Consider the following 21,967-nt stretch of genomic DNA (forward strand, 5'->3'; position numbering starts at 1 on the left):
GAAATCTAATTAGTAATGGGAATCAATACATTCTCAGTATAGATAATCTACGCTAGACCTTCTGGTTGCTAGTCCAACGCTCTAACCACTAGGCTACCCTGCCGCCGATTACCAGCTGCCTCTAATTTGGAACTAATTTGGAACAATACCAAGCACACCAACATATAAATAAATATACTAGATCACCCCCTAGTACCCCTCAGTACCCCCTCCCAAAGGTGCGGACTCCGGCCGCAAAACCTGAAACAAAATTGGGAGGGTAGGGGGGGTGATTAGTGTCGGTGGCGGCTCCGGTGCAGGTCGTAGGCCCCGCCCAGAACCCGGATCCGGCCATGGCCCCGGGCTGAACGCATGCCTGGAATGTGCATCGGCGCAAAGGAGGGCTCCGGCCATGGAGCTGGGTGGCCGCCGTGCCTGGACTGCGCACCAGCGCAGAGGAAGACTCCTGTCCTGGAGCTGGACTGGATGCCGTGCCTGGACTAGGCACCGGTGCAGAAGAAGGCTCCGGCCATGGAGCAGGACTGGACGCTGTACTTGGACTGGGCATCGGCATAGAGGAAGGCTCCGGCCTTGGAGCTGGAGTGGGCACCGGCGCAGAAGAAGGCTTCGGTCATGGAGCAGGACTGGACACCGTGCCTGGACTGGGCATCGGTGTAGAGGAAGGCTCCGGCCATGGACCAGGACTGGACACCGTGCCTGGACTGGGCTTCGGCACAGATGATTCCGGACTGTGGACTGTCGCAGGAGGTTCCGGACTGTGGACCGTCGCAGGAGGTTCCGGACTAGGAACCGTCGCCGGCAGCTCTGGACTGGGAACCAAAGCCGGCAGCTCTGGACTGTGAATGCGCACTGGAGGCCTAGTGCGTGGAGCCGGTACAGGTGGCACCGGACTGCTGACATGCACTTCAGGGCCAGTTCGGGGAGCAGGCACAGGACGTAGCGGTCTGGGGAGCCGCACTGGAGGCCTGATGCATGGGGCCAGCACAGATTGAACCGGACTGGTGACACGCACTTCAAGGCGAGTGATGGGGAGCAGGCACAGGACGTACCGGACTGGGGACACGCACTTCGGGGTGAGTGCAAGGAGGAGACACAGGACGTACCGGACTGTGAACACGCACTTCGGGGCGAGTGCAAGGAGGAGACACAGGACGTACCGGACTGTGAACACGCACTTCAGGGAGTGTGTGAGGAGGAGACACAGGACGTACCGGACTGGGGAGGCGCACTTGAGGCCAGATACGTGGAGCAGGCCCAGGTTTCACCGGACTGATGACACGGTCCTCCAAACGCCTACGTTGCCGCATACTCCTAACCAACTCCATTCTCCGGTATCCTCCTCACACTGTTCCATCGAATCCCAGGTGGGCTCTGGTACTCTCCTTGGGTCGACCGACCACCTCTCTATCTCCTCCAAGGTGGTCTCTGGCTCTTCCCTCTACTCAGCCGCCAGCTCCATGTGCCTTCCCCACAAATAAATCTTGGGGTTTCTGTTTCCGTAGTCTGATGACACGCTCCTCCAGACTTTGCTATTCAGGCTCTGGCACTCTCCTCGGCTCAACCGGCCACCCCTTGTGCCCCACCCCAAAAATAACCTTGGGGTTGTCCTTGGGCTTTCTGTGGCCCCTGATTTCCTCCATCATAATCTTCCATCTGCCACCAAGGAAGGGTCTCGCATCCATCCATCACTTCTTCCTATGTCCAAAACTCCTTCACGCGAAACTTCCAAACAAAAAGAAACAAACGTACCGTGACATCAGAGGTGCCAAATGCTCTAACTCAAAACAATCTCCCACAAAACACAGGTGGGAAAAAGGCTACCTAAATATGATCCCCAATTAGAGGCAACGATTACCAGCTCCCTCTATTTGGGAACCATACCAAGCACACCAACATAGAAATAAATGTACTAGATCACCCCCTAGTCACGCCCTGACCTACTACACCATCGAGAACCAAGGGCTCTCTATGGTCAGGGCGTGACAGCTCTGGGCTTCCCATCCTTTCCTGTCCTTTATATTTGAAGGCTGAAAGAAGTTGATTAATTCGTAGCATTATGAACTTGTCAAACACACGCTTGGATTTGGTTGAGTTTGGTCTAATCAGACACAAGAAACACAAAATTAGTCATATAATATACATATGTATTTCAGATTGCACCTTTAAATTAGTATAATGTGTGGACCTGTGATTTATTTACCTTCCCCTTGTCTGTGGCTCTACATGCAAGGAGAAGCCAAGCAGCTATAGCTAGGATAGCTAAAAGAGTCTGAACTAAACCGTCCACCATACGACAGGGCCCCTGCTCATGTGGATGTTGCTCAGAATGGAAATGTACAGATTAAGGATGAACAGAAGTGTGGAGGTTATCACACACGCAGGACCAAAATAGATCCAGCCGGCAGTGTGCAGAGCCTGAAGGTTCAGAGAGACACATTCAGAGTAGAGGAATGAGGATGCAGGGAAGCAGGGACTTCTCCATGGCGAGAAGAGAAGACACACGCGTATGCACGCGTGCGCTCGCGCACACACACACACACACACAGACCCCTTACTGGGACTTGATGGTGACAATAACAGACAACAACAGTCAGGGACCCGGCCCTCATTATAAAACCCTCTGCTCTACTCTGCTCTGCATGGTCTCGCAGTTAATGTTTTCGTAAAGAAATGTAGGAGGAAAGAGAGAACACAAACAAATATCACACAACATAAACCTGAGAAGAACATGTAGGCTATGACTTTTTTCTGGCCTTCAGATTTGCTTTTGTTTTACAACAAGAAAGGTGATCTTGTATGGCAAACAGTAGTTTGACTGATTATTTTGATAGACTACTATATCAACCTTATTACTTTGGATCGTGGGGCAGTTAGATCACAAATGTTTCTAAACTACAGTTGTCTGTGTGAAAACTGAAAGAAGAAAGACATAAGGCAAAGCGATCTTCTGTCAGAAGATGGGAATGAAAGGCAGGATCATGTGGACAACACTCTTAAGAAAGCAAAGCAACTCTGAATCAATCATGCCGTGGGTTTCAGATAAATAGATGCATGATTTACTTTTGTAAAACGTTCAGTGTAAATTAAGTTTGATTTTAGTTGAATGATGATGTAATGATCAAACATTACAGAGTATTGTAGGACACTCAGGTCTGCTGTTCAAAGTCAGCTAGAAACTCAAATTGTTCTATATTGGACTCACCTTGTCTTGTTGGCTTTATGCAGTGAAACCTTCATCAGATGTCCTGTCATTTTCCCTACTGCAAATCTATTTTAAGCTTTGATAACATTTTGTTTCTGGTTGCTGTGGGCCATCATAAAATGTAGTCATTTTTGAAATGAGAGAAAATAAATCATGGTTTCGCAACTTGATTTTTTTGCTTTCTTAATTGCAACACTTACTGTTGTAGTGGAAGGGGGGAATAATAAGGAATTAGAACCTTTTAAGTTATTATTTGGGGAGAAAGATATTATGTATTTGATGAAATTATAGTCTAGTGATGATAGCTCTTTAAATAATTTGTATAAAGTTTGAAGAACTACAGTGCCTTGCGAAAGTATTCGGCCCCCTTGAACTTTGCGACCTTTTGCCACATTTCAGGCTTCAAACATAAAGATATAAAACTGTATTTTTTTTGTGAAGAATCAACAACAAGTGGGACACAATCATGAAGTGGAATTACATTTATTGGATATTTCAAACTTTTTTAACAAATCAAAAACTGAAAAATTGGGCGTGCAAAATTATTCAGCCCCTTTACTTTCAGTGCAGCAAACTCTCTCCAGAAGTTCAGTGAGGATCTCTGAATGATCCAATGTTGACCTAAATGACTAATGATGATAAATACAATCCACCTGTGTGTAATCAAGTCTCCGTATGAATGCACCTACACTGTGATAGTCTCAGAGGTCCGTTAAAAGCGCAGAGAGCATCATGAAGAACAAGGAACACACCAGGCAGGTCCGAGATACTGTTGTGAAGAAGTTTAAAGCCGGATTTGGATACAAAAAGATTTCCCAAGCTTTAAACATCCCAAGGAGCACTGTGCAAGCGATAATATTGAAATGGAAGGAGTATCAGACCACTGCAAATCTACCAAGGCCTGGCCGTCCCTCTAAACTTTCAGCTCATACAAGGAGAAGACTGATCTGAGATGCAGCCTAGAGGCCCATGATCACTCTGGATGAACTGCAGAGATCTACAGCTGAGGTGGGAGACTCTGTCCATAGGACAACAATCAGTCGTATATTGCACAAATCTGGCCTTTATGGAAGAGTGGCAAGAAGAAAGCCATTTCTTAAAGATATCCATAAAAAGTGTCGTTTAAAGTTTGCCACAAGCCACCTGGGAGACACACCAAACATGTGGAAGAAGGTGCTCTGGTCAGATGAAACCAAAATTGAACTTTTTGGCAACAATGCAAAACGTTATGTTTGGCGTAAAAGCAACACAGCTCATCACCCTGAACACACCATCTCCACTGTCAAACATGGTGATGGCAGCATCATGGTTTGGGCCTGCTTTTCTTCAGCAGGGACAGGGAAGATGGTTAAAATTGATGGGAAGATGGATGGAGCCAAATACAGGACCATTCTGGAAGAAAACCTGATGGAGTCTGCAAAAGACCTGAGACTGGGACGGAGATTTGTCTTCCAACAAGACAATGATCCAAAACATAAAGCAAAATCTACAATGGAATGGTTCAAAAATAAACATATCCAGGTATTAGAATGGCCAAGTCAAAGTCCAGACCTGAATCCAATCGAGAATCTGTGGAAAGAACTGAAAACTGCTGTTCACAAATGCTCTCCATCCAACCTCACTGAGCTCGAGCATTTTTGCAAGGAGGAATGGGAAAAAATTTCAGTCTCTCGATGTGCAAAACTGATAGAGACATACCCCAAGCGACTTATAGCTGTAATCGCAGCAAAAGGTGGCGCTACAAAGTATTAACTTAAAGGGGCTGAATAATTTTGCACGCCCAATTTTTCAGTTTTTGATTTGTTAAAAAAGTTTGAAATATTCAATAAATGTCGTTCCACTTCATGATTGTGTCCCACTTGTTGATTCTTCACAAAAAAATACAGTTTTATGTCTTTATGTTTGAAGCCTGAAATGTGGCAAAAGGTCGCAAAGTTCAAGGGGGCCGAATACTTTCGCAAGGCACTGAATGTAAAATATTTTGGTATGTTGACCTACTGATAGCTAGCTGTAGTTCTATCTAATTAACAAACTCTTTAGGCTAACAGTGATCACCATTTCAGCTTGAATAGCAGTGACACAGAGGAATATTTCATAGGTTTGGTCTAACCTTTTGGGAAAGTGGTCAGAAGTTTGAAAGAAAATCAAATCAGAAAGGCATGACATTTTAGTACACATATTCCCCCCCCAAATTTGTTTTTAAACGTGTGGTTTTATTGGTGTTAAAATACAATAGTTATGCTATTTTGGACAACCAGGCTGCTGATGTCATGCAGCCTGTAGTTTTTGTGTTTATACATTTTCATAACGACAAGTTTGATGTCGGATGACAATAGAACATTCATGATGTCACTGCGTTAGCGGTCGATAGACGTAGTATGAACCAACCTTTAGTCTTGAAATCTTTGGTTGTTTAGTACATGGCCTCACAGATGGGTGGGGGTAAGGCTTAAGAGGGTGTGAATGATGTTGAAATGTCAAGCTCCATTGTCTCAAAAGTGAGGTTACAAGTTTATCAACATTCAAAGCAGAATTACTTTCCCATTGCTCCTCAACTGTAGTGTAAGAATGCCATTTTCTAGCTCTGAGTCTCTTTTATCCAATGTAAAAAAACACAATTTCAAATATATACAGGTATTCACGTCACTCTTTATACACTGAGGAACATCATTAGGAACATCTTCCTAATATGTGACCGACCGGCTCGATTCGGTCTTATGTAGCAACAATTCAGCAGTTAATGCAGATGCCTTAAGTAGTTTTATACGCCGTAGAAGTACCCCTAATAGGTGATGCTGTAACGGCTTTCTTTAGGTGAAGTAGAGGCGGACCAAAATGCAGCGTGGTGGTTATTCATGTTCTTTAATTTATAAAGACACTACACATGAAATAACTAACAAAAACAACAAACGTGAGAAAACCTAAAACAGTCCTATCTGGTGCAAACACAAAGACAGGAACAATCACCCACAAAACATTCAAAGAATATGGCTGCCTAAATATGGTTCCCAATCAGAGACAACGAAAAACACCTGCCTCTGATTGAGAACCAATCCAGACAGCCATAAACTATGCTATATACCCCTATTATAATACAAACCCAATACCTAACAAAAACCCCAAGACAAAACACACCACATACAAAACCCATGTCACACCCTGGCCTGACCAAATTAATAAAGAAAACACAAAATACTAAGACCAGGGCGTGACAGATGCTTCCAATTTTCCTAATACGATATTTGTATGTGCACTTGCAGTATTTTGTTTACACTCCATAAATGAAGGCATGTTTGATTGGATCTGGGTCTTCAGATTTGCTCTGTATATACATTTCTCCTAACTGCATTTAGCAACAGACGAGGAGGAAATAATAAGATAGTTGAAAACAATCACAAATTTCCATTTGATCACAGCACAATATTTTTGCAATTGCACACATTACTACTGTCACAATAAAAAACTGATGAGGAAAGATTGCAAGAAATTTAAGAGGAAGGCAGTGGAAGCCATTTCCTTGGAAATAGTTTGTCATCCTTCATTGTAATAGCCAGTCACTGTTTTAATCCCTTCAAATAAATCCTCTATTAATCCCCAGTAACCTTAACTGGAGGTCATTTACAGCCTTCCCCAATTTAAAGATGCATAGAGGGCATTGTGTGTACGCTGCATGCAACTTGATGTGTCCTTTGCAAAGCCTGCATGAGTCCTTTGCTTGTGAGACATACATTTCTTTAGCTATGAATTAATTAATGATTGTGTTGGGGAAAATGTGGAGTTTGCTGATTTCTGTTTACTTGATTGCGGTTTTCTTTGGTGTTCATTTAATATAAGTTTAACATACGCAGGGGGAAAGAATCAGGGCGATGAGGAAGTCCAGGTGTGCATAACAATGAGGAGCAGGTGTGCGCAATGATGGTTGCCAGGACCGGTGGTTAGCAGCGGGAGAGTTGGAGTATGCATGAATTACCCCTCGCCAGGTGGGCGGCCCCGAGAGTGAGAAGTGGGCCTGGCCAGACGGAAGAGCTGGAAATCCCAGATCCAATAGCGCTCCTCTGAGAAATGGGTCTTCCAGCCAGTGTCTCCATAGTTTGACCACCAGAGGGCATAGTATTCCGTATTGGCATTACCAAAGAATTTTAAATTTAAAACCTTGGTTGTAATAACATAGTATATGGGATTGATTTTAAGAAATTTGGCTTAATTAATTTGATTAATATTATGGGGTTTCTATTCAGAGTCAAACAAAACATGAAACCCTCAGGATTTCTCTGGCGCTGTACAATGTGACGTTGGGAGTAGGCTACGGGATCGGAGGATTCTAAATTGTTCGCCTTCATTAGACAACTTTGTTCCAATATTTCTGTAAATCAGTGATATTTATTCCCATAGTAATTCTTTATGGATCCATAACTAAATCAACATCTGCATTTTGAAGGAGTATTTTTTATCATTGTTTTATTCACGAAATGTGTTTATTTGTTTGTTAGGCTACTGTGCAGTCTACAATACATACTAGAGATCGACCGATTAATCGGAATGGCCGATTAATTAGGGCCGATTTCAAGTTTTCATAACAATCGGAAATCTCTATTTTTGGACACCGATTTGGCCGATTTTTTTATTTAATTAAATGTTTTCCTTTTACACCTTTATGTTACTAGTCAAGTCAGTTAAGAACACATTCTTATTTTCAATGATGGCCTAGGAACTGACTTGTTCAGGGACAGAATGACAGATTTTTACCTTGTCAGCTCGGGGATTCAATCTTGCAACCTTACGGTTAACTAGTCCAACGCTCTATCCACCTACCTTGCATTGCACTCCACGAGGAGCCTGCCTGTTACGCAAATGCAGTAAGAAGCCAAGGTAAGTTGCCAGCTAGCATTAAACTTATCTTATAAAAGACAATCAATCAATCATAATCACTAGTTAACTACACATGGTTGATGATATTACTAGTTTATCTAGCGTGTCCTGCGATGCATATAATCGATGCGGTGCGCATTCGCGAAAAAGGACTGTCGTTGCTCCAACGTGTACCTAACCATAAACATCAATACCTTTCCTATAATCAATATACAAGTATATATATTTAAACCTGCATATTTAGTTAATATTGCCTGCTAACATTAATTTATTTTAACTAAGAACATTGTGTCACTTCTCTTGCAACAGATTCAGGGTATATGCAGCAGTTTGGGCCGACTGGCTCGTTGCGATCTGTGTGAAGACTATTTCTTCCTAACAAAGACAGCCAACTTCGCCAAATGGGGGATGATTTAACAAAAGCGCATTTGCGAAAAAAAGCACAATCATTGCACGACTGTACCTAACCATAAACATCAATGCCTTTCTTAAAATCATTACACAGAAGTATATATTTTTAAACCTGCATATTTCAGCTAGAAGAAATCCAGGTTAGCAGGCAATATTAGCCAGGCGAAATTGTGTCACTTCTCTTGCGTTCATTGCACGCAGAATCAGGGTATATGCAACAGTTTGGGCCGCCTGGCTCGTTGCAAACTAATTTGCCAGAATTTTACGGAATTATGACGTAACATTGAAAGTTGTGCAATGTAATAGGAATATTTAGACTTATGGAAGCCAACTTTAGATAAAATACAGAACGGTTCCGTATTTCACTGAAAGAAAAAACGTTTTTCGAGATGATAGTTTCCGGATTCTACCATATTAATGACCTAAGGCTCATATTTCTGTGTGTTATTATATTATAATTAAGTCTATGATTTGATAGAGCAGTCTGACTGAGCGAATGGTAGGCACCAGCAGGCTCGTAAGCGTTCATTCAAACAGCACTTTCGTGCGTTTTGCAAGCAGCTCTTCACAATGCTTCAAGCATTGCGCTGTTTATGACTTCAAGCCTATCAACTCCCGAGATTAGGCTGGTGTAACCGATGTGAAATGGCTAGCTAGTTAGCGGGGTGCACGCTAATAGCGTTTCAAACGTCACTCGCTCTGAGACTTGGAGTAGTTGTTCCCCTTGCTCTGCATGGGTAACTCTGTGTTCCTGGTAGGAGCGAGGAGAGGGACGGAAGCTATACTCTTACACTAAAGTGTCGATAAGAACATCCAATAGTCAAAGGTATATGACATACAAATCGTATAGAGGGAAATAGTCCTATAATTCCTATAATAACTACAACCTAAAACTTCCTGCCTGGGATTATTGAAGACTCATGTTAAAAGGAACCACCAACTTTCATATGTTCTCATGTTCTGAGCAAGGAACTTAAACATTAGCTTTCTTACATGAGAATGGATTGGAAAATATGGTGCTTTGTTCCAATATTTCTGTAAATCAGTGATATTTATTCCCATAGTGATTCGTGATGGATCCATGACTAAATCAACATCTGCAGTTTGAAAGATAATTTTTTATCATTATTTTATGAACAAAATGTGTTTATAACATGAGAAATTGCCCAATTCCTTACATAAGGGAGAGCATGTCCAGACTTTCTCTGTGACCTCAAGTACTCATTAACTCTTTTCGGGTTGCATCAGTCATGGACGGAAACTTCTGAGACACAGTGTTAATGATTGCCAAGTCAAGATCCAAAAGGCTTCTTAACAGCTTCTATCCCCAAGCCTTAAGACTCCTGAACAGCTAATCAAATGTCTACCCAGACTATTTGCATCCCCCACCCCCATTTTTACGCTGCTGCTACTCTCTGGTTATTATCTATGCATAGTCATTTTAACTCTACCTACATGTACATATTACCCCAATTACCTCGACTAACCTGTGCCCCCACACATTGACTCTGTACCGGTACCCCCTGTATGTAGCCTCACTACTGTTATTTTATTGTTGCACTTTAACTATTTGTTCTTTATCAATTTTTACTTAACACTTATTTTTCTTAAAACCACAATGTTGTTAAGGGCTTGTAAGTAAGCATTTCACTGTTGTATTCTGCGCATGTGACATATAACATTTGATTTGATACCCCTTGACTTCCACATTTGTATATTTTACAGCCTGAATTCAAAATTGATTAAACAGATTTTTTGCCCACCCATCTATACACAATGCACCATAATGACAAAGTAAAAACATGTTTTTCAAAGTCTTTGCAATTTACAAATGTATCATGCTATCAGGACGCTGAAAAGCATCCCATAGCATAATACTGCCATCAACATGCTTTACAGTAGGGTTGGTGTTGGTTTTCTCCAGACATAGCACTTTGGATTCATGCCAAATAGTTATATTTTTTGTCTCATCAGAGCACAGAATCTTTTGCCTTATGTTCTCAGTCTTTTACGTGCCTTTTACAAACTCCAGGCATGCTGTCATGTGCTTTTTTCCATCTGGCGACCACAAAGCCCAGATGGGTGAAGTGCTGTAGGGACTGTTGTCCTTCTGGCAGGGTCTCCCATCTCAGCCAACAAACTTTGTAGTTCTGTCAGAGTAGTCAGTGGGTTCTTGGTCAACTCCCTGACCAAGGACCTTCTTGCCTTGTTGCTCATTTTGATCGGACGGCCAGCTCTTGGCAGAGACTGGGTAGTTAAATGTTTTTATTTATTTACCAATGATGGAGGCCACTGTGCTTTTCGGAACTTTCAACACTCTAGAAATGGTTTTATACCCTTCCCCAGATACAGTGGGGAGAACAAGTATTTGATACACTGCCCGATTTTGCAGGTTTTCCTACTTACAAAGCTTGTAGAGGTCTGTAGTTTTTATCATAGGTACAGAACAGAATCTAAAACAAAAATCCAGAAAATCACATTGTATGATTTTTAAGTAATTAATTTGCATTTTATTGCATGACATAAGTATTTGATACATCAGAAAAGCATAACTTAATATTTGGTACAGAAACCTTTGTTTGCAATTACAGAGATCATAAGTTTCCTGTAGTTCTTGACCAGGTTTTCACACACTGCAGCCGGGATTGTGGCCCACTCCTCCATACAGACCTTCTCCAGATCCTTCAGGTTTCGGGGCTATCGCTGGGCAATATGGACTTTCAGCTCCCTCCAAAGATGTTCTATTTGGTTCAGGTCTGGAGACTGGCTAGGCCACTCCAGGACCTTGAGATGCTTCTTACGTAGCCTCTCCTTAGTTTCCCTGGCTGTGTGTTTTGGGTCATTGTCATGCTGAAAGACCCAGCCACGACCCATCTTCAATGCTCTTACTGAGGGAAGGAGGTTGTTGGCCAAGATCTCGCGATACATGGCCCCATCCTTCCTCAATACGGTGCAGTCTTCCTGTCCCCTTTGTAGAAAAGCATCCCCAAAGAATGATGTTTCCACCTCCATGCTTCACGGTTGGGATGGTGTTCTTGGTGTTATACTCATCCTTCTTCTTCCTCCAAACACGGCGAGTGGAGTTTAGACCAAAATGCTCTATTTTTGTCTCATCAGACCACATGACCTTCTCCCATTCCTCCTCTGGATCATCCAGATGGTCATTGGCAAACTTCAGACGGGCCTGGACATGCGCTGGCTTGAGCAGGGGGACATTGCGTGCTCTGCAGGATTTTAATCCATGACGGCGTAGTGTGTTACTAATGGTTTTCGTTGGGACTGTGGTCCCAGCTCTCTTCAGGTCATTGACCAGGTCCTGCCGTGTAGTTCTGGGCTGATCCCTCACCTTCCTCATGATCATTGATGCCCAACGAGGTGAGATCTTGCATGGAGCCTCAGCCCGAGGGTGGTTGACCGTCATCTTCAACTTCTTCCATCTAATAATTGTGCCAACAGTTGTTGCCTTCTCACCAAGCTGCTTGCCCATCCCAGCCTTGTGCAGGTCTACAATCATATCCCTGATGTCCTTACACAGCTCTCTGGTCTTGGCCATTGTGGAGAGGTTGGAGTCTGTTTGATTGAGTGTGTAGATAGGTGTCTTTTATACAGGTAACGAGTTCAAACAGGTGCAGTTAATACAGGTAATGAGTGGAGAACAGGAGGGCTTCTTAAAGAAAAACGAACAGGTCTGTGAGAGCCGGAATTTTTACTGGTTGGTAGGTGATCAAATACTTATGTCATGCAATAAAATGCTAATTAATTACTTAAAAATCATACAATGTGTTTTTCTGGATGTCGTCTCTCACAGTTGAAGTGTACCTATGATAAAAATGACAGACCTCCACATGCTTTAGGAACACCTGCAAAATCGGCAGTGTATCAAATACTTGTTCTCCCCACTGCATATGCCTCCAGACAATTCTAGCTCGGAAATGTACGGACAGTTCCGTGGACTTCATGGTATAGTTTCTGCTCTGACATGCACTGTGAACTGTGGGACTTTGTTTAGACAGATGTGTTTCTTTCTAAATTATGTCCAAACATTTTAATTGGCCACAGGTGGACTCCAATCAAGTAGTGACATCTCAAAGATGATCAACAGAAATTGGATGCACTTGAGCTCAATTTGGAGTGGCATTGCAAAAGGGTGTGAATACTTTGCAAAATATTTCTAAAAACATGTTTTGATTTTGTCATGATTTGGTATTGTGTGTAGATGGGTGAGATTTAAAAAAATATTTAATACATGTTTTATTCAGACTAACACAACAAAATGCATAAAAGTCAAGGGGTATGAATACTTTCTGAAGTCACTGAAGCACAATTAAGCTCCTGAGCTATACTACCAGGCTAGGGTAGGATATCATGATTCATGAACAATTCCCACCCCAGCCCTCTAGGCCTACTGTAGGTTAGAGAGGTTTTCCATTAAGGTGGATTGAGCCCCTGAGTACCTGCAGCTAGACAAAGTCTGTTTAGGTCCTGGGAAGTAATATACAACTTGATGCTATTAACTCGCCTCTTGCTCTATGAGCATCTCGCCCTCTTGCTTCATGCTTCATACTCTCCCTCTCTCTCTCAATTTTAAATTCAATTCAATTCAAGGGGCTTTATTGGCATGGGAAACATGTGTTAACATTGCCAAAGCAAGTGAGGTAGATAATATACAAAAGTGAAATAAACAATAAAAATGAACAGTAAACATTACACATACAGAAATTTCAAAACAATAAAGACATTACAAATGTCATATTATACATAGTGTTGTAACAATGTAAAAATGGTTAAAGAACACAAGGGAAAATAAATAAGCATAAATATGGGTTGTATTTACAATGGTGTTTGTTCTTCACTGGTTGCCCATTTCTTGTGGCAACAGGTCACAAATCTCTCTCCCTCCCTCGGTCTCTTTTGTTTTCAATTATATGTTGTTGACGAGGACAGCGTAGACAAGCTGTGAAGACATCTCTGTTTTTGCCACGTTGGGTGTGAGGGAGACATTAGCAATTCAAATAGGCCAAAGTTGCTGCTTCCTGTTTTTCCCATCCTCTCTGAGTCCTGCAGGAGTATGTTGCTTAATACATGTGCTGTTTCTCTCTTTCTTACTGTGTGTAATCAAACACACAGTGACACATAAAGCAGAGCGAGTAAAGACAATGCAGTGGTAGGTAGCAGGAGAGAGCAGAGCACTGAGACGGTGAGACAAGCAGCCATCCTTTCAGCTAGCTCTGCTGTCAAGTTTTAGCCTTCCCTTGTACTGCCACTGAACCTCCCCACAGATGAGTTGGATCACTGAGAGTGAACCAACTTCCAGTGAACCAACTCATCACTGAGATCTATCAGTCTGTATTTGGACTCCTTCCTCTCTCTTCCGTTCTGCTTCCTAGCATGGCCTGCTTTGTCCTTGACATGGAGGGGGATGGATGTACAGCATGAGAGGGAGGGAAGACTCAGGTGGGTTCTGTTAAGGATGGTGCAGTGTTGTTTTTAAACTAGGCAAGTAATTTAAGAACAAATGTATTCTTTACAATGACGGCCTACCCCGGCCAAGCCCTAACCCGGACGATGCTGGGACTCCCAATCACAGCCGGTTGTGATACAGCCTTTAATCAAACCAGGCTGTAGTGACACCTCTAGCACTGAGATGCAGTGCCTTAGACTACTGCGCTACGAGGGAGTGTTACAAAACCTTCAACTATAAATGTTGGGTCCACATGGCGTAGCGCAAATGACAACACCTGAATAGCACAGGGCCTGAGTGACTGAGTAACAGGGAGGATGTCCAATCACATTCCCTCACAGACAGGGACGTGATGATTACATGTTTGTGACAGGTCCTGGAAGGTCGATGAGAGGGTCATTGGCAGAAGAGAGTATATCTGACCCGTGTGTGTGTGTGTGTGTGTGTGTGTGTGTGTGTGTGTGTGTGTGTGTGTGTGTGTGTGTGTGTGTGTGTGTGTGTGTGTGTGTGTGTGTGTGTGTGTGTGTGTGTGTGTGTGTGTGTGTGTGTGTGTGTGTGTGTGTGTGTGAGAGAGAGACATGTCCTATGAGTTTAATGGAAGGGCTATTGGCAGTAGAGCTCCAGTATGTCTTGGCTTCAATACATCCACATGCTTTTTCTTCAGTACATCATGGAGTCATCATGAAGTCAGTAGAAAATAAAAGGGGAGGGCAGAACTTTGAGTGGGAGAGTGAGAAAGTGACAATTGTAATATGTGTGCGTGAGGGTGCAAGCTGCGGGCTGCAATCCCGTTAACGGGATGATATGACAACAGGCAGTGAAAGTGCAGGGCGCCAAGTTCAAAACAACAGAAATCTCATAATTAAAATTCCTCAAACATACATGTATTTAATGTCGTTTGAAAGGTAATCTTGTTGTTAATCCCACCACAGTGTCCGATTTCGAATAGGTTTTACAGCGAAAGCACCAAAAACGATTATGTTAGGTCACCACCAAGCCAAAGAAAAACTCAGCCATTTTTCCAGCCAAAGAGAGGAGTCACAAAAAGCAGAAAGAGATAAAATAAATCACTAACCTTTGATGATCTTCAGATGATCTCAACCCCATAGAAAATCTTTGGAGGGAGTTGAAAGTCCGTGTTGCCCAGCAACAGCCCCAAAACATCACTGCTCTAGAGGAGATCTGCTTGGAGGAATGGGCCAAAATACCAGCAACAGTGTGTGAAAACCTTGTGAAGACTTACAGAAAACGTTTGACCTCTGTCATTGCCAACAAAGGGTATATAGCAAAGTATTGAGATAAACTTTTGTTATTGACCAAATACGTATTTTCCACCATAATTTGCAAATAAATTCATAAAAAATCCTACAATGCGATTTTCTGGATTTTTTTTCTAATTTTGTCTGTCATAGTTGAAGTGTACCTATGATGAACATTACAGGCCTCTCTCATCTTTTTAAGTGGAAGAACTTGCACAATTGGTTGCTGACTAAATACTTTTTTGCCCCACTGTATGTGGATTATAATGAATAACATTTTTGTAGGCATTTATACATTTTGTAAGGGAAAATCAAGTCCAAAAGTAAGGATTAGGGTACATGTGATTGCAGGTTCAGTATTTACGACGTGTTGCAGGGTTGGGGTCAATTTCAGAAGGAAACAATATTTCAATTGAACTTTCTTAATTGAAAAGCATCGCAGATAAATGCAATTGGAATTTCAGTATACTGAATTGACTGGAATTTTAATTAAATTGACCCCAACCCTTATGTGTTGGTATCTACAGATGTAGGGTCTTAATTTGATCACCCTGGTGCAGGAGGTTTAACCCCCTAGAGTTGATGTCTGCTCCCCCACGGAAATCGAATTAGCATAATGTAAAAAGCCTCTTGGGACTCATCTGAAATCAGTATAGCCGATCTGCCAACTTCTGTCTGTAGCGTCTGAAAATTTGGGGCATCACACTAATATGACCCCCCTGTTCACAAAGGTGAGACTTTCACTAACACGTACATATCTAGGACACCAACAGGTCTCACAAGACTCGTCTGAAGGTCCCCTGGTACCAGTTGACAAAATGAAGGGAAGTACATATGGAGATTGTTTAGTACCAAAAAATGTTTAGATATGTTTCCTGATCTTTCTTATTTCCTTTAGATATAGGACAGACACTTCAGAACAAAGTTCCTTTAGATTGTTCACTACATGTTGTTCCATTTGGTGAATCTGTTATTCAATGTGTTAGTATGGTCTAATAGCAGTAAGGCCAAATACAATATTTCATCCCAAAAAGTTAGATTTTTTTTGATACTTCAAGGGGTTGTACATGTTTTTTAAATGGCATAGACTGTAATGGGTTAAAAAGGCTTCTGAAGATTGTAATTTCCACTTTGAAATTCCGGACTCAATTTTCCTTTACGAAAAATGTATTATGCCCTACAACAATTTCTGTTAATTATAATCCACATATTTTCCTGCTGTAGCAAACTGGCTCAAATTAAGATCCTACATCTGTAGCTGTGAAAAGTTGTCTTCTATAATATGTGTTGCTTGCTTAGTAGTTATTCAGCAATTATGACCACGGAATTAACTTTAACCTTTCTGGTCTCCCCATCCCGGATCCGGGATCGTGAATACAGACTCAAGCTCATTACCATAACGCAACGTTAACTATTCATGAAAATCGCAAATGAAATGAAATAAATATGCTAGCTCTCAAGCTTAGCCTTTTGTTAACAACACTGTCATCTCAGATTTTCAAAATATGCTTCTCAACCATTGCAAAACAAGCATTTGTGTAACAGTATTGATGGCTAATGTAGCATTTAGCATTAGCATTCAGCTGGCAACATTTACACAAAAAAACAGAAAAGCATTCAAATAAAATATTTTACCTTTGAAGAACTTCAGATGTTTTCAATGAGGAGACTCTCAGATAGCAAATGTTCAGTTTTTCCTGAAAGATTATTTGTTTAGGACAAATCGCTCCGTTTTCTGCGTCACGTTTAGCTATGAAAAAACCCCTGTATCCAGGATTGTGTAAATCTATCAGCAAGCTCATTAGCATAACACAACGTTAACTATTTATGAAAATCGCAAATGAAATGAAATAAATATGCCATCTCTCAAGCTTAGGCTTTTGTAAACAACACTGTCATCTCAGATTTTCAAAATATGCTTCTCAACCATAGGAAAACAATAATTTGTGTAAAAGTAGCTAGCTAGCGTTAGCATTTCGCGTTAGCATTTAGCGTTAGCATTAGCGTTAGCATCCAGCACGCAACATTAACAAAAACATAAAAGCCTTCAAATAAAATCATTTACCTTTGAAGAACTTCTGATGTTTTCAATGAGGATACTCTCAGTTAGATAGCAGATGCTCAGTTTTTCCAAAAAGATTCCTTGTGTATTAGAAATAGCTCCGTTTTATACATCACATTTGGCTACCAAAAAAAATCCGAAAATTCAGTCCTCAAAACGCGAACTTTTTTCCAAATTAACTCCATAATATCGACTGAAAACATGGCAAACGTTGTTTAGAATCAATCATCAAGGTGTTTTTCACATATCTCTTCATTGATACATTGTTCTTGGACACATGCTTTCTCCCCTGAATCAAATGGTAAAGTAGAAGCAGCTGGCAATTGCGCACCGAATTCGACGCAGGACACCAGGCGGACACTTGGAAAATGTAGTCTCTTATGGTCAATCTTCCAATGATATGCCTACAAATACGTCACAATGCTGCTAAGACCTTGGGCGAACGACAGAAAGTGTAGGCTCATTCGTTGCGCAATCACAGCCATATAAGGAGAGAATGGAAAACAGAGCTTCAGAAATTCTGCTAATTCCTGGGTGATGCATCATCTTGGTTTCGCCTGTAGAATGAGTTCTGGGGCACTTACAGACAAAATCTTTGCAGATTCTGAAACTTCAGAGTGTTTTCCTTCCAAAACTGTCAAGAATATGCATAGTCGAGCATCTTTTCGTGACAAAATATCGCGCTTAAAACGGGAACGTTTTTTATCCAAAAATGAAATAGCGCCCCTAGAGCTCTAACAGGTTAACCCGGAAGCCAAATGCACCAATGTGTCGGAGGAAACACTGTTCAACTGACAAAGTCAGCCTGCAGGCGCCCGGCACGCCAGAAGGAGTTGCTATAGTGCGATGAGCCAAGTAAAGCCCCCCCGGCGAAACCCTCCCCTACCCCAGACGACGCTGGGCCAATTGTGCGCCGCCCTACAGGACTCCCGGTCACGGCCCATTGTGACACTGCCTGGGATTGAACATGGGTCTGTAGTGACGCCTCAAGCACTGTGATGCAGTGCCTTAGACCACTACACCACTCGGGAGGACCAAGTCTGGAAATCTTACAGAATTTGGTTTTTATGTAAATATACTGAACAAAAATATAAACACAACTGTGACAACCCTCCCACTCTGTCTGCCGTATTCTCTTTGTTCTTGTTTCCTTATTAGGATGCCGGTGGGCGAAGTTGGGAGGGTCGTCAGCTACATGGGCCGGGTGTGTCCCAGTATAAATAGACCTCTTCCACATTCATGGAGGAGACTCTCTCCATGCAGACACCTTTCTAGATTTTGCTGTGTTTCTTGGTGGGTTTTTTTATTGTTTGCTTTGGCATCTTTCAACACCCTGCATTATCACATTCATGCATGCAAAACACTCACTTACACTACTGAATATGCATAGTCGAGCATCTTTTCGTGACAAAATATCGCGCTTAAAACGGGAACGTTTTTTATCCAAAAATGAAATAGCGCCCCTAGAGCTCTAACAGGTTAAGACTGTCTTGCGACATAATTTCAGATACCTTGACTTTATAATAATAGTGAGAGGGAGGTGCAAATGTTCTACAAGGGGCAAAACCTTCCTCATTGTTGCTTGAATATCTTGAATTACATTAGGCCTATTTGTTTTTCCAGACCTTGACTCTACAGCATTCAACAGCATTCCAAATAGGTATTTATCAAATCAAATCAAATCAAATGTATTTATATAGCCCTTCGTACATCAGCTGATATCTCAAAGTGCTGTACAGAAACCAAGCCTAAAACCCCAAACAGCAAGCAATGCAGGTGTAGAAGCACGGTGGCTAGGAAAAACTCCCTAGAAAGGCCAAAACCTAGGAAGATACCTAGAGTGGAACCAGGCTATGTGGGGTGGCCAGTCCTCTTCTGGCTGTGCCGGGTGGAGATTATAACAGAACATGGCCAAGATGTTCAAATGTTCATAAATGACCAGCATGGTCCAATAATAATAAGGCAGAACAGTTGAAACTGGAGCAGCAGCACGGCCAGGTGGACTGGGGACAGCAAGGAGTCATCATGTCAGGTAGTCCTGGGGCATGGTCCTAGGTCTCAGGTCCTCCGAGAGAGAGAAAGAAAGAGAGAATTAGAGAGAGCACACTTAAATTCACACAGGATACCGAATAGGACAGGAGAAGTACTCCAGATATAACAAACTGACCCTAACCCCCCGACACATAAACTACTGCAGCATAAATACTGGAGGCTGAGACAGGAGGGGTCAGGAGACACTGTGGCCCCATCCGAGGACACCCCCGGACAGGGCCAGACAGGAAGGATATAACCCCACCCACTTTGCCAAAGCACAGCCCCCACACCACTAGAGGGATATCTTCAACCACCAACTTACCATCCTGAGACAAGGCTGAGTATAGCCCACAAAGACCTCCGCCACGGCACAACCCAAGGGGAGGACGCCAACCCAGACAGGATGACCACATCAGTGACTCAACCCACTCAGGTGACGCACCCCTCCCAGGGACGGTATGAGAGAGCCCCAGTAAGCCAGTGACTCAGCCCCTGTAATAGGGTTAGAGGCAGAGAATCCCAGTGGAAAGAGGGGAACCGAGTTTTCAGTAAAGACTTAAAGGTTGAGACCGAGTTTGCTTCTCTGACATGGCTTTTATTTATCCCCCTCAGGGCAATAATATAGAAAAAAAAATGTTAAGAATAACATTTATTTTATTCTAATACCTTAAGAACGCATTAAAACTCAATTAAATGCCTGCATTAGTGACTTTTAAAGCAGTTTATGGAGAAATTACCTCATCAACCACTCGGATTAGGTCCTTCATGTTGTGGGGGACGAGGGATAAGGCAGACCGGTTCAACAAAATGTTGCATTTTAAATTTTTAACAAATGGGTGATAGCAGGTTTGTCATGTGAAACTGGAACTTTGTGAATTTTCACTCAAACACTTCCAGGTTTTTTGCAGAAAGACAGTAATTGGCACTTTGGCCAAAATGGGTAATGGAATATTGAGCCAGGATATAAATAATGGGTTTCCTATGCAAATGAGAACTAATTAGCAGATAGAGTGGAACTCATATAAGTGTGAGGAGATTCTATTTTGTTCTGATCCAATGTCAGCCAATCCTTTTCTCCAGACCTGTTCAGTCACACTGAAGATTGGCTTTTATTCTAGCAGCGCCCTGGTTCGCTCTGACTAAGCAACATGATTGTTATCGTGTCACTCTCTCGTTCTCTCTAGATCTCTATCTCTCTGGTTCTCTCCCTCTGTCTGCTCATGTCATCTCATGTCTCCATGGTTAAATCCAGTTTATTTTGAATAGATGATATGGGTATTAGTAAAGCATGTATAGTGTGGATGGGGGTTCAACTGTAACTAAAACATATTTTTTAAAGGAAAATGCTTTACGTGTTAATTTAATAACATGTCTGACTGGAAGTGTTAAACTGGAAGTGTTAGAAATTGTGTACTCAGCAATCCCGTTAAGATTAAATAAACAGTTGTTTGATCATTACAAGCTGTGAAATGTGCTATTATTGTGGCTAGTGCATTGGCTTGGCTATGCCCTCTTCTGAACTTATTCCCCCTGCGTACAGCAACCTTACATTTTTTGCCATTTCACTGTGGTCTGTTTGCTTTGGATGATGTCAATGACAAATACTGAATACCCAAACATCTGTGAATTACACTTACACCGTGTTGTAAAGTGATTGAAATTCTCCTGTGGCCAAAATGGCTGCGTCTCTCCTCTCTACTACTGCTTTAAAATGAGATTTTTGGACTACAAAAACAACTATTTTTGGATAGTTGTAGTACGCTTGCGCTCTAACCACAATTTGAAGTTTTTTCTGGACTGTTGAAAGGGTGCTCAGTCTGAGGAATGTAAAACTGAAATACTGAGCTTCAGGTTAGTAACTTAATTCCTTTCAAAAATGGTTAATAATGTCGCGTTTCGGAGCAATCATCTTTGTCCGAGAACTATTAATATGTGAATCCTTGTATCTTAACATATTTTTTCCCCCTTCTCTTTTCTCTGTCTCCAGATCTTCCATATGACCTACGACCTGGCCAGTGCTGTGGTAAGAATATTTAATCTGATAGGGATGATGCTACTGCTCTGCCACTGGGATGGTTGCCTACAGTTCCTGGTTCCCCTCCTACAAGATTTCCCCCAAGATTGCTGGGTGTCGCTAAATGGTATGGTTGTAAGTATTATACCCTACATCTCGTTTGTTTCTTTCGTAGTTGGAAATGTTAAAACATTGGTACCAGTTGGAATCACTTTAAAAAGGTAGGTAGCCACATATAACATTAGAATTTACATTAGTATACACATCAAAAGTCCCAAATGCAAACCTCTTTTATATTTTTTGAGTTATTACATTTTTTATTACATTATGTTACTTAATCAATCAGAGACGATGCTGTCAGGCAGCACTGCCGCAAAATCAATGTTGGCTTTTAGATGGCAATCACCTCACTCTCTCACAATTTGTTACTATTAGAAGTTATAACTTTAGAATTAACGACAGCGAGAAGGTGCAAATCAAGGAATAATTGAGTCCTGGACAAATAAACTTGACTCTGTAAAGAATAATCTCAGCTAAAGCATAAAACCAATCAGAATTCTGAAAAACTATGAAGTTATGCCAGGAAATGTTTTTGTGGGGTGTGACGTTTGTGGAGGATGCGGCAAGCCAGCTTATTCCCAATTATGTAATGTCC

At 42.0% G+C, this 21,967-nt stretch overlaps 1 protein-coding gene across 1 annotated transcript in view; it reads left to right on the top strand.

The window, feature by feature from the left end:
• LOC110523996 (potassium/sodium hyperpolarization-activated cyclic nucleotide-gated channel 1-like) overlaps window positions 1-21,967 on the top strand; it is a 183,742-nt gene that overhangs the window by 56,582 nt on the left and 105,193 nt on the right. Inside the window, exon 3 of the mRNA XM_021603242.2 lies at window positions 21,286-21,447. Coding sequence (XP_021458917.2) covers window positions 21,286-21,447 — 162 coding nt within the window. The remainder of the gene's footprint in view (window positions 1-21,285; window positions 21,448-21,967) is intronic.

The sequence above is a fragment of the Oncorhynchus mykiss genome, chromosome 5 (assembly GCF_013265735.2).
Source record: "Oncorhynchus mykiss isolate Arlee chromosome 5, USDA_OmykA_1.1, whole genome shotgun sequence".
Taxonomy (NCBI): Eukaryota; Metazoa; Chordata; class Actinopteri; order Salmoniformes; family Salmonidae; genus Oncorhynchus; species Oncorhynchus mykiss.